This window comes from Paramormyrops kingsleyae, chromosome 6 (assembly GCF_048594095.1).
Source record: "Paramormyrops kingsleyae isolate MSU_618 chromosome 6, PKINGS_0.4, whole genome shotgun sequence".
In the NCBI taxonomy this organism is placed as follows: domain Eukaryota; kingdom Metazoa; phylum Chordata; class Actinopteri; order Osteoglossiformes; family Mormyridae; genus Paramormyrops; species Paramormyrops kingsleyae.
The window spans coordinates 9,464,495-9,478,702 of NC_132802.1; the positions used below are offsets into that span (position 1 = coordinate 9,464,495).

General features: G+C 42.3%; 1 protein-coding gene across 15 annotated transcripts in view; it reads right to left on the bottom strand.

The window, feature by feature from the left end:
• hspg2 (heparan sulfate proteoglycan 2) overlaps positions 1-14,208 on the bottom strand; it is a 127,377-nt gene that overhangs the window by 92,527 nt on the left and 20,642 nt on the right. For all 15 annotated transcript variants that reach the window (XM_023834979.2, XM_023834974.2, XM_023834975.2 and 12 more), the window contains exon 2: positions 151-286. In XM_023834979.2, the coding sequence (XP_023690747.2) occupies positions 151-286 (136 nt within the window). The remainder of the gene's footprint in view (positions 1-150; positions 287-14,208) is intronic.

A 14,208-nucleotide genomic window follows, 5' to 3' on the forward strand; every position in this document is an offset into this window, starting at 1 on the left:
CAATGCACAGAACTTCTGACCAAGTTTCTCCAAACAACAACCACCAAAGAGCCGCCAAAATGTCTCAAACCCATAACCTAAAACAATGTTGCCCCTTATAACATAATTATGCATAGCCCTAATGGAGCTACTTCACAGTAACCCCCTCACCTCCTGAAGCTTCATCCATGGCAAAGTCCTCGTCATCAGATTCTGCCAAGAACCTCTTAAACTGCCTTCCCCCCCGTTCGGCCTCCATGTCCTCTGGAAATGCCACCTCGCTCCATACCTTGGAGCTCTGAGCCACCTAGACGCAGCAAAACACAAAGGAAGAGGTACATGAGTTAGCTTTGTTTGCACTCTCATTCTCTCCAAATGTGAAACTGAAAAATGGTCACCAGTAAGTGAAACTGGAAAGAATCAGAAAAAATCTATAACATTGAGAGTGGACCATTTTACACATTTAATCTCATTCAATTCAAGTGTTCTGGAAAGAATTTTTCTTGAACTTTTAATAATGAATGTTAATCATTCCATTTAAAATACCTATCTCTATATCTATATATCTCTATCTCTATCTGTCCATCTCTCTCTCTCTCTCAGTCTCAATTCGGGAGTGATTTAATGTGCACTCACTCTGCTTTATTGGGGCTCATACAAGCTGCCAGTTATTGCCGTAGCCCACAATGGCTGTTTTATTTTAAGCTGACAGCGGGACGTTTGAGAGATACAGATCTGTTCCAGCACGCCTCGAGCACCACCGGCGCCTCCTCCGGGTTCAGCGTACTGCGACGCGTGTTTTCGACGCGTGTTTTCGCAAAGGCGGCCCGCAGTCGAGCGTGCCCAGGACCTCGGAAAGATCACGTCACTGTCGGTTCTTCATGTTTTGCGGGGTCGTGCTTTCATACATCACGGATAAGGCAGGGATGCACTTCAAACTAACTGCCACCGGACTGGGCCCCACCTGTCGCCCGCACGCCGTGTGACATCACAGATATAGAATGTGACTGTTATGACTGTTAGTCACCTAACCCATCTCTCTGCGGCCCCGACCCTTGTATACAACCTTGGGATGTTGCCACTGTTGGCATTTCTAGTCGACACGAGACACCAGTTTCTATTTCCACCTGATTCCATCATAGTAGAGTTCCCCATTTAAAAGCTCCCAGCTATTAAATAACTTGATCTCTCCCCCAAATCCTTTCTCCCCTGACTGAGTACCCTGTAACAATAATCGCAGGGCTATTTCAAAAGGAAAGCGCCGATTGGCAAAATTCTTTTGGTTGGAGACGACCAGCCAACCGTTACTGTGATCATCTCCCATTCTCCCCTCCCTCGGACTAGTGTCCTCCAGACAGGGAGGCAAAAGCCCATCCCAGGACAAACTGGGAGGAAAACAGCCATGGAAGAAGGACTTTTGGGAAAGATTTCTGTCTAGTGACCTTTCTACCTGTTATTATTCATCACCAAATGAAATATATTTACAGACAATGAATAAACTGGGATAAATAGCTATATTTTTACTTTTATTTGCCAATGTGGTCATACTGTGTTACCATTTTTTGCTCAAAAACTCATCAAAATTAACTGAAAACGTCAAGATACAACAGAAAAATATAAACTGGAAAAGGATAGGGCCTGCCATCTAATGAGTAGCAAAATTAACATTAATTGACATCAAATTTCCCTCTATATATGAAAGAAAAGAAAAGCCAATTATATCACGCTTCATTCCAGTGCCTTTTTTGCATACTGCTCCCCTTGACAGATTTATGGCTTACCTAAATAAAAATAAAATAAATCAGTCACAGCACAGCATATAAACATGATGCCCTTCCCCCAGCCATCCTCAAGTTTCACGCATCTATAAAGCGAGACACAGACTTGTTCCAGCTCCGAAAGTCCCTGTTCTCCAGACCACCAAGGGGTGGGGTCAGAATGGTACGTAAAGGTAGTGCATGAAAACAGGGAGAGGAACAAGCCAGAATTATTCCCCGGGGATAATTTTTTCCACATTGTTTGTCCAGTTGTCAGACAGATATTTGAAACGATGGCTATGTATTCCTCTGCCACAAAACAGAAAATGGCTCATGGATGCTTAACACAGGTTTTCCCAGCTGTTGTTTACAGCAATAGAAATCTCTTGACTCCTAGTCAGTCCGTGGACAATCGATGAGCCGGAGGGGCAGACTGGCCGGGAAGGAACTGTTGGATTCATGGATCTGAGTCAGATCCCAAAGGACGGACAATCGGAGGATGTTGACTCGTCCTTGTCCAAAAACACTGGCTCTCAAATTAAGTTGAGCAGATGTGCGGTAGTGTGGCCTGTGCGAGAAAGGCATGGAACTCCCTGGCTCCCAGTTTGATTCATACCCCACTCTCAGGCCCTCCTGAGAACTGCCCAAATGGCTTCACGTCTCCCATTCCATCTCGGAGCAAAAATGCAGACAAACTATGAGAAAGGACCCTCCGCAGCAGCTGGCCCCCCACTTCTGCCAGAACTTGGGATCTCAAGTCTGAGCCCGGCATCCATGGCCTGTGCCATTGCTGCTCGGTGACGAAAAGGCCGGCAGCATGTCACATGCATAGTTCATAACCTTGAATTAGGACAGGATTACAAGGCAATTCAGATTTCTGAAACTCCTCCAAGGTTTCCAAGCCCACTTACCAGCAAAGACGTGGGCAGCCTGCCTCCCAACAGACCTTGCTTTTCATCGGACGTGGCTTTTATGGCAACGTCTATAGAAAACTATGTCAAAAATGTCCTCAATCCTGAATTTAGTCATTCGAGGTGACAAGGCAGAACAATGTCCCTCTGGAGGTCAGCAGAAGGCCCGATATTATAAATGGCATATGAATGGGGAGGGAAAGATGTAAGCAGGGTCGCTCTCGTAAACACAGAAGAATGAAGTTGCTGAGAGTGTGGAAATACATTACATTTGAATTATTTATTGTTTATCCAGTGTGAGAAAGTTTGGTCAACCAGTCCCTGGAGCAATTGGGGGTTAAGGGCCTTGCTCAAGGGACGCAACAGCAAAATCACGTTGCTGACCAGTAGATTTGAGCCAGTGGACTTCTGAGCTCAGGCACTGCATGCCAACCGGCTGAGCTAAACCCCACCCCCCACCTCCAAATGATAGCTTCCTGGGGGAGTTTGTGAGAACCCAGGCACTGCCTAGCACAGAGGGGGTACATAAGACTCACTCAATCTCTAGGACTAAAGAGCAAAAGGTGGAGAAGCAACAGCACTTAGCTGGTATCTATAGGACCATAACAGAGCTATTTTTCACTGGCTCACCCTGAAAGCACTGTCAGTTTCTTAGAGACAGCCATAAAGCAATTACATACGGCAAGAGTGATGACAGCAACCGGTGAAAGAGTAAGGTTTTAAAAAAAGTTTCTCGGAGTCGTGGTACGTATGGCATACAAAATATCTAAACCACTGAGCAGCATGAGCTTCCAAGAGAATCGGCTAGTCTGTGCGTGTTGAGCAGTGAATGACACGGGCAAAGACTGTCACTTTTGACACAAAAATCTTGATGGGTGACACCATTCAGCTTTGTGTGAGGAGCAGGGGGAGAAGCTCTAGGAAGTCTTTGACTGAGCGAACATTCCATGCATGCGGAGGCATTACATTTGTCCTTTTCAGATCTTAAATAAAAAACACTGACAAAAACAGCTCAATGGATGCAAATCCTTCAAAACACTTCTTTTTTTCTCTCTCTGTACACAATGGCAAAAAGAAGTGAAATGGAAACAATCTGAATGCAAACTTTGCACACACCAGGAATCTTTCCCCTGGCCATTAATCCATTTAGCCTTTCACATCATGCCACGCACTGCAGAATATGCACACCGGGTGATACTAGCGTTTTGTGATATGCATGAAAATGCGGAGATGTGTCCAGAACAGCTGCTCCACGTCAGGCATCAAATGTTGCCCGAGCTTCTCAACAGGGTTATGACTAACAAGTTTCAGCTTCTACTGTTGCACTTTCCTGCTCGACACATCCAAATCCATTTCACTCTCGATTAAAAGATAATGACATATTTTTCCAAGAGATGCCACCATCGAGCCCTGCAGATCCCTCTCACTTTAGCCCATGTCAATCTGATGACATGCTTGCATAACAGGATGAAGAGCCACACATACTTGTTGTTGTCCGTTCTCGTCCACTGAACTCGCCAGAACTTGTGCTCTGAAACTAGACCCCCCCCCCTCAGCGGCGTGATTCCTTTTTATTTACAGTACCCTTGGTACCAGAAAAAAATCAGTTTTGCTCATTTATTTTGCTGAATATTTGTCAGCCTATGACTCAGCAGGAGGCTGGATAAGTTCAGCAGATGCTCAGAAATGACAAAGTGCAATCAGGAAATGTCACTGCACCCTGTATTTATCTGGGATTTAGCGGTAGAAGATTTGTGCCTTTATGTGTCGTGAACTGACAGTTTTTTCTCTCCAGTTTTTCCCTATAGTGATGGAGGAGAACCATAGGTTATTTTAAAAATCAGATACAACAATGTTTCAAGCTAACTTAAACGGCCAAGTTGAAGTATCTCGTAAAGGAAGAGCTGGATAACAGCAAAATGGCCAAGGCATACCAAAGTTCAGCCCATCAAGGGAATCTTAATGGTGCTGAGATTTAAGTATGCTTTTGTGGTCTACTAATGCTGTAGCATTCAGACATACTGAAGACTTTAGAGACTGCAAGATTGTATCAAAATACATTCAGGGAACAGACTGCTGGCAAATGTGGTGACCTACATATGTGTTTGCACACTAACACTAAACAACACGAAGATATTTAGAAATGACTGGAAGGGAGAAGGTGGTTTTTAGAAAGATGTTGTTTTTCTTTTTTTTTTTATCGTGGTACGTTAAAGCTGGTGTTGCCATCCGTCATGAGTGAAGGAGAGAAAACTCTGGGTCCCGTTACTCTGCCCTTACTCTTATGTTGCGGGCATGCTCCATGAGGTTGCTTGGTTTCTTATTGTTAACATTGTAGGGATGTAGGAATGTTGTAAGGTTGGGAGGCTGGGAAGGCTGCCATTCTCATTCATCGGTCAATAATCCACAGGGCAGAATATGTCACTGAGATGCCAAGGGGCCTCTGGCCTTTCATTGACTCACCACCTTCCCCCATAACCCTAGGGCAGCTGGCAGGTAGTGGAATGCCTGCATTTCCCAAAGACAAAGCTGACCTATCAATACAGCTCCTAGGAATGCACAGCTCAGTTCAGAGCATCACAAGAAATCAGTAATAATGAGTAATAATGTTGGTCACTAAGCTAACTTATCAGTGCACACGGTGATGTGAAGAAAAACTGACCGTTGATGGCTGCTACTCAAGTCACCCAAAGAGCAAGTCTCTCTTTTTCATTTACTTGTTTCAATGACATAAATGCTTCACCAATTTACATGAATGGATTTCAGGCTAGGTATTCATTCTGCATCGGTGACAGGAGGACGAATCATGGGGCAGAATGCTTATTCTGAAACAACAGAAAAACAGGACCCATACTTATTTCTGGGTTCTATATACTGCATACTGGATAGCAGGAATATTTAGGGTAAACTGACCTCACATCACAAGATAAATATTATAATGTATAAGGAAAATATTATTCTTCATCTATATAAGAAATTGTAATCTTGTAAAATAACCAGGCAATTTTAATCAGAATATAGGAGAAGTACTTTTAAATAACACCATCAAACACAATCCAAAAGCTATTAATCAAAAACCAACTGGCACTGAATGTTTAACAAATACAAACTAAACCCCCCAGTTATTTCCATTTCAGAGTCATGCCAGAGTCACACCATGTCTGGCAGAAGCTTTAGCTCTTAGTCGTTCATACTTACAACCATAATGTCAGTCTTGCATTATGGAAGTCTCTAAAACCGTAATGATAGTGTTAATAGGTGTTCTGAAATGAGACGTCGAGAATGTGGGAAATGCCTGACGCTTTCTGAGGATTTCTCTATTCATTTACCACACCGGCAGGGGGCTGACAGTGGAGGCCTGTCTCTGCAAACAGCGTGACCCCTCCCTGAAAAAGGTTCAGTGCTGAACTCTGATTCTGTCCCAGTCACGTTTACCGTTAAACTGCACCGTGGAGCTGCCACTCTTTGCGTTCGACTGCAGCGCTGAGAAACAAGGCTGCCAGGAATTCCAAATTCTCGCGGAGTAAGAAATCCTTTCCCCTTTCCAAGGAGCTAATAATAGTAGAATATTGAAGCTAATTATCCATTCATCCATCTTTCGACCATTTATCCTGGCCGGGATCATGGAAACTGTAAGATACTGTATAATAAATATCACCCGCCCAAGACATGAACTAGTGGCTTGTATACTAGTCCTCAGCTCAGCAACTAACAGAGCAACCAAGTGAAATATTTTGGGAAATATTTTGCTTAAATGCCTCCAGTTTATGAGTGGCCCAGTCTGTAATCAAGTATGCAAATTCTGTCAGCTTTCATTACAAGACAATTTATTCTTTCGAACATGAAAAATTCCTCCTTCAATGTTCACGGTTTGTGTTAGCGACAGCACTCGGAGGGATGGCAATCAGAGATTGAGCGCAACAATAAAACCAAGTGAATCACTGAATAAAATCCCATTGCAAATGCACACCAGAAACATGACTCGGGGCTACAGAATACAGCACCAAGGACAATGATGTAACCTTATATAGTGTTATCCGACGTCTGAAGCCAGTGGAAAAAATTCCATGGCTGTGATGTTTGTTTTCATGCTAATTCATCACCTAATTAGTCTCTGAATTCACAGCGTGTTTGAACCTGTGAGGATGGCACTGTCAGGAAGCTATAATTAGAGCAGGATTCTACCTTTCATTATAAATTCATTATAAATCTATGGCTGTGATCACATATAATGAAATGTATCAGAATGTGACCTACTAGGTCTTGATGATTATAATGTATCTTTTAATAAAGGTTATATTTAACAGACCTCCTCACTACAAAGCCAGGGGTGTTGATTTCTGCTAAAAAACAACTGGCATGTTCTCTAACGAAATAAAGGGATCACTGTTTAAAATTATGTTAATATATGATCCAGCAGGATATATTCATTAAGTGTCACATTTTCATGTCTTATGTCTTGAAACCCAACTTTTTTCATAAACAGTCCCATTAGATTTTTATAAACAAAGACGTCGTGCAGTGCTCATTGTGACAAGTATGTTACGAAGCCTTGTCTTCACAAAATGGGAAGCACAGGTAAAATGCGGTATATGTACAACTAAAAGAAAAGCAGTGCTTCAATCCAAACTGACATCATTAAACATACACCATCGGAAAGGACTATGCGTGTTCAAAAATACCCACCCGTTTCCGGTAAGCTGACACTACATGTCACCAGCGTTGTAGGTGATCCAAGCCAGCTCCTGTTCTCTCAGACGACAGCTGAGGTCTGAGGTGCTAAAGGCAGTGGCGGCTCCCAGGGCCGAGTTAGAAGTGTTTACTAATAACAGAAACGGTGCCCTTTCTTCCACTGGGAACCATCATAAGTGGCATCCCTGGTACCTCAATGGTACGGCCCAAGTCTACATCTATTCTTACTGAAATAGTAGGTAACCAGTTTGAAAGCACAATCTGACGAGTAAAAACTGGAATTATCAAGCAAACTGCGAAGCAATCAAAATCGTCGAACGCTGTACAGGAGTTCTGTTCACTTTTGTAAACAGATCCCCATAACTCAGGAAAATAAGCAGGGTTTTATTTTTGAATGGAATCGGGTGGAGACATGACCTTAGGGGAAAACCACACTAAAGTTGCCAGACAGGAAAGAAAAAAAAATACATTTGGAAAATTGGAAGAGAGGAAAAAAAAAGAGCAAAATGCATGTACTGTTTTGTTTTATTTTTACGACAGAGGAGTTAACAGTTGCCTGGTTTGGGGTACACAAAACACAACACACACCAACATACTAAACACAGCAAAAATGGCACAGATGGATGAAATTCATACAGACAATCACAGTAATCTAGCAACCTTCCTCCTGAGCTGCTGCTCAGTTCAGGAATAGCTATCAATCATGGCCAAAACCATACTCTGCATGCACATTGATTCTGTAACGCAATACTTGCAATTTCTACATTCCCTTCATCCATGAGCATTCACATGAGGAAGTCAGAAGTCCAAGGTGTCATTATCGTAGACACTGTCAACAGAGACACAATCCACTATTGCACTGAGTGACAGGACTTATGGGAGTTAAGGCTTTCTAAGCTGACACTGGATTAGAAAATGCAGCAGCTGTGTGATTAGCAAAGTCAAGCTCGAGTTTCCTATGCCACCAACAGTGAGAATCTTCAGCTTTTATCATAAGTTGCAATTCCCTCTCACTCCAGAACCACATTCCCTGTTTGGTTTGACCAGCATTCACAGGTTACAAGTATCCTTATGTTGAAATACATACATTTCTGAGAAGGAAATATTCTTACTGTAGGTTAAATTCTAAAAAAATAAAGAAAGAAAAGCGGTACTGACAGAAACTGAAATGATGCTACAAAACCTTAAAATTACACCATACAATATGCAAACCAAACCAAACCCAAGCGGCATCTTAATTAAACTGGCAGATACGACTATGTCTGTTGGGGAAACACGCATGTACACAGTTAAGTATAGCCACTTTTCTGCTTACCAGTAACCTTATCAAAATAGACACAGACATTTAAAATGGTCATGCTCCACAAATGTGTGCTCTCTGGTTTTGGAAGAGACTCCTAACAACATTGGGATTTTAGGGCGTCCAAAACCATCACTGCTTTCTAAATCTGAACCCACTTGTTAGACTGGTGCTAAACAAAACTACTGCTTGAACTTAAAATCCCAAACATGATTTACTTCCATGCAAGAATGTTTTCCAGTTGTAAATCTATTTCTGCTAATAGGCAATTTCCCTGTTACTACAGAATCTTACTCTCTATTAATATAATATTGATTTGACAGGTGGTCACTCCTGGAACAGTTAAATGCACCAAGACATCCCTGCCAAAAACTTTCAGGTGACTGAAAGTTCAATATCTTCATATGACTGGATTTCAAACCCTCGCTAACAATGTAGCAACATCCTGAAGGATTTCTGGCATGAGGAATCACTCTTGCTGCTGAAAACAGAATCACACTTGTCATGTTTTACGGTGAGTTTCTACATCTTTTACACCCAGTTGCCTGTATAGGTCTGGTAATGAAAAATGTATAAGTCAAAACAAGACCTCTTAAACAAATGGGAAAACATTCTGTATCAACAGGAACGTGTGTGCAGGTGCCTGAGAGGTACTGGATTTAGAAGGCAAACTTTTAAATTGATTACTACTCCTATTTTGCTCCTGTTTGGCAACAACAAAAAAGTGGCCTAACAGGTGGATTCCTTTACCACAAAGTTCCGTGGGACAACAAGTGGAGCGATCTGACTCGGTCATGATTACCAGGCATGAAGTAGCCCTATATTATCAAGACACAAGGAACTGATCTCAGTGACCAGGGAAGCAATAAGGACATAAACAGGACAATTTATTCCTAAATAAAAGCTTCAAAATATTTTATAAAAGACACTGCTGGAGTTCATTAAATTAAGACAATGGAAATTTCTGTTCTTTGCACAAGGTAATTAGAAAAGCACTCAGAAACTGAATAAAACTCTTGGGGATACTTCTTAGTGTCCCTAAATTTAAGATGATTAATTGATCTTATCTTTGTTAAATTGTGCATTATAAGCAGATTGAACCCCTTGAAAACAGAGACACAGAAAGGGCCAAGCGTTCGACCGATGATATAAAGGCAGAGTGAGTTTTCTTAATTGGCCTGACTATCTTACTGGGGACACATGGCAGGGTGATCCCGGCTGGTGCCGCCTGGCACAGAACCCGAGTTTTCACTCACGGCCCTAGTGAGATTGGCTTTGTCCCGGCAATGAGGAAGCTGGCAGGGCCAGTCGAAAGCAAGAAAGCCCTCCCCACACTGGCTTCCTTAGTATGTGCTGAAAACAGTGCGGTCATAAGCACAGAGACACACCCGCGAGGGTAGGGACACGATTGCTGGGGCAATTCGAGGATTTTTTACAGTGGGGGGCATAAGATGGACCATAATTCATACAGAGGGGCCAACTTTATCATTAGCCAATGATGTGCTTCGAATCAGTGAGTGATGGGGTGGGGGCACTCTGGGAGCCAATCAGATTTCAGAAAGTCCCTGTGGTCTCGCCCCAATATATACCCCTGAGACAGAGGATCTTTGAATTTGAGTCCAAGGTTATTGCCTTATCTACTTGAGTACAACGAGCTGCTTACCTGCAGACTGTCAGTCGCTAGAAACAACACAGAATAAAAACAGGAGACAACCAGACAAATAGCGAATGACAGTGATGATGACAGTGATCAGCATTCTGTTCTTAAGTACTCTAGGGGCCAATCAGCCCGTCTGCTGCATATGCCCCGGCTCGCTGTCTCTCTCTCTCTCTCTCTCTCTCTCTCACACACACACGCGCACACACACACAAGCCGGAGGTTTCAAATCCCATCTCCACTCATTGTTTGCATCCTTCCGCTGTGCCGGCCAGGTTTCTTCCTACAGTTCAAAGACATGGTACCTTGGTGACAATGCACCTCTGAATGGGCTGTGGTGCATGACTCGGTGTGTGTATGCTTGTGCCTTTCAGCAGCATCCCAGTGCTGCCTGGAAAGAGCTGAGAAATCCTGAACAGGGCAAGTGGGTACAGGCAGATGTCAACTCTATTCAAACAAGCTCACATCTTCACACAGAACTAATACAAAATCATTACATGACGCATCTACACTTATACATGTAAAATTTTGAATAAAGTTAAACACTTTGACGTAGGTTTGGGCAGTAACTAATTTCCTATACTTTCATGCGATTCAGACATTACACTGTGGTATGAGGTATTTTGATGGTATTTTCAAAAGTAATGCTATTCTGCTATGAAATCTTGATGATAAAATCCATCTAGTGGGGGGCAGTGAAAATACTGCGATATACCCGAAATACCACAGTATACTGTTTTGCTGCACAAGCCTGCTTCAACATCATTGATCATGTTATTGATTACGTGGAATAGCCACAAATTGCTTTAATTTTTTTTAGACATATCTGAATACTAAGCTAAACTTTTGTTGTTTTGTTGCAGGTGGAATTATTTTACAATGGTAAAGTGTGAAAATGCAGTGCTTCTAAACATCCACCCACTTTCCATAAACCCTAGTCCTATTCAGTGTTGCAGAGGGTCCAGAACCTACAGGGAACAAGAGAGGATGGAGCACCAACCCACAAATCAAAGGGCACACACGAACGTGAACACCTACAGACAATTTGGTAACTCCAATTAGCTGCAGTATGCTTTTGGACCATTGAGAGAAACTGGAGCACCTGTAGGAAACCCCACAATCACCCAGGGAGAATGCACCCACCCCACACAAATAGAGTTAGCGGGAAGACTCAAACCCACGTCTAAGAGGTGTGAGGCAAAAGTGCTATCCACTACACCAAGCCATCTGACCGCTCGCCCTTTAATGGCTTACATGCTATACTACGGTTTACAGATGGCAGTTTTTTTAAGGCTTCTGAAATAAAAAACTGAGTAACATTATTATTCACACTATATGTCATTTTTGAAGAATTATACTGACAACAGTACAATTATTTACAAACATGGAAATAATACATCACTCAACCGAATGATTAATATGGCAGATGTGCCAAATGAGAGTCCTGAACAAGAACAAGGAATTTTGTCTGATGCTGCAAGCTGAAGTTCAGGCCCTTGGAGGCATCCACAGCCCCCAGTACGGTGCCAGATCAGTGGCCTGGCATCACTGGGAGTGGGTGAAATGGGGCGTGTCGGGTGACTGGGCCGAAACATGCCGCCGACCTCCCTCCCAACCAGACGGAAAGCTTGGGGGGAGGAATCAAAGGCCGAATTCCACAAGATGATGAAAATACCACAATCAGTCTGTAGCTGCAGGTGATATTTCATCTCTCCGCTGGGAGCCTAGTGGTCTAACTGCTGAAGGGAAGTATGACTTGATGGTACCTTAATGTAACTCAAAGATATTTTTAAAAATACTGCATTGTAAGGACAGGGTTAAGGTGTTTTTTCATTCAGTCAGAATGTGAAAGTGTTCCTCAAATTGTACCAATTTTAACATGTAAAACAGCTGTTGCCAGCATATCTTACAGGGAATACACGTGGACACCGTAATCAAATTCCCAAATTTAAAGCTATAAGATTACATAGCAATAAGAAAGTTAAAATAAGTGCTCCTTGACTCTGACTCCTTGGTCTGACAAAATGTACCCACCGTCATGTCAGTGTGACCTTCCTCTCAGAAGAAAACTCCCCCTTAACAGCTGAATGTTAAACATCGGCTGGCAGTAGGGTCAGCCCTATCTAAATTAAGCAAACAATAGGAGCCTTCACATTTAAATCCTTCGTCTTTTCCATGCAAAAAGAAAAGATCAAGTCGGGAAATAGTGAATAATCCTTAGATAAAAAGGTCAATTAGTAGCATTCAACCTCCTACCAGAAGAGTATGGCAAGTGATCAAAAATTCTCTTGTCTACAAGTTATCTAGGGTATACAAGGACCTTATTCTTCAAAAATCCATGTCAAAGAATTATTTAAAACAAAAAGAAACACAACTCTTAACCTAAAAGTAGTTTTCCAGATTGGTGCTTTATATTGTAGGTAAAATATGAACATAGCATGCTGTAGAAAAACAAATCTGACACATACTATAATTTTTCTAGTTTGCACATTTATAGTGTAATAATATTCTGCTATTTAAAACTACAATGTGTCAAATTATATTATAATGTCATTTGTATCATTATATCTATATATAATTCTTGTAACTGCAAAGGACATCCAACTGTAAAAATATTAAAGGTGGCAACCATTTTTAAGCCAAAACTTTCTCAAAAATGGCTTGAGCTCACTGCCAGACAGACGGTATCATTCCCAAGACCATCCGAGTCCACACTGTCATGAAATATAGAAATCCAATACACCCCAGCTCACCTCCAGTTGCAGGAGAGAAGTTGCCAAAACAGTGTGAATGGGAAATGACAGTAAGCTATAACCTACCGAGGAATTTCTGAAAGGTCAGTGACACTCTGAGCAGCCCATGGTACAAATGCAGATGGAGGAAGGAACATTTCACACTCTGCAGGAAAACAGCGGCAAAACCCATGCCCTTGAATACATTCAAAGTCTTATTTGTATGAGCTTCTCCCCGTTCCCTCCATAAACAAGTTTCCAGGACCAAAGAGCTGAAACAGCTGCACTGTTACTACAGTAGAATACAGTCCTTCACTCTCCCTGGAGTTACTTTTGGCCCAGAATAAAATAAACAAGAAAGAAACGTGGGCTTCATACTCCTCTGCTGTAAAAGGCAGGTAAACACATGCAGTCGCTGCTCAGCTGTTCGCTTCCCTTACTCACGGCCTCTGCACTTTGCAGTGAGGCAGTTCATTCTCTCCAAACCCGCCGGGTCAAGCCAGGTTGGGGATCATGTGGCCTTTTTTTATGTAAGTCTGAGAGATGTTGGCGAGAAACAAAGTGCATCGTGGGATATGCTGAGATTCATGTAAGCTCCTAGGAACATGTAAAGAACTGAGCCAAAACAAAGAGCAGAAATGTTAATAAATAAGTAAATACACAAATATGAATCTCTAACTGTACTTTCTCAAACAATGTTGACAGGTATCAATATGACATGTACTGCACAGTATGTACGAATGGTAACTCATTTGGCTGGGTTCGATTTCTGATGATGAAGGATTCTCTTGAACTACTATGTCAATCTTCTAATCTGCTTATTTAGCTCAGGGTCACAGTGGTATGAAACTTACACCCCAGGCAAGCAACCAGTCCACTCTGTATGGGCTCGGACACCTGGGAAGAGCATGCACACCTTGCACACACAGAGCTATGGGTGGGATTTGATCCCACAACCCTGGAGGTGTGAGGCCACTATACCACCCTTTCTTCAACTTTTTATGTCACCCACATTTCACAAAGAATGACAAGCAGAACAAAGCAGATTTTCAAAGGGAGTATTTGGCTGCAGTATAAAAAGACTCACATGGTTAATAAGAACTGAAAGAACTGAAAGATCTGAAAGGAAGATGTCTGAAAACACTGCCTGTCTGAAAGATTACAACAGACACTCATTAGA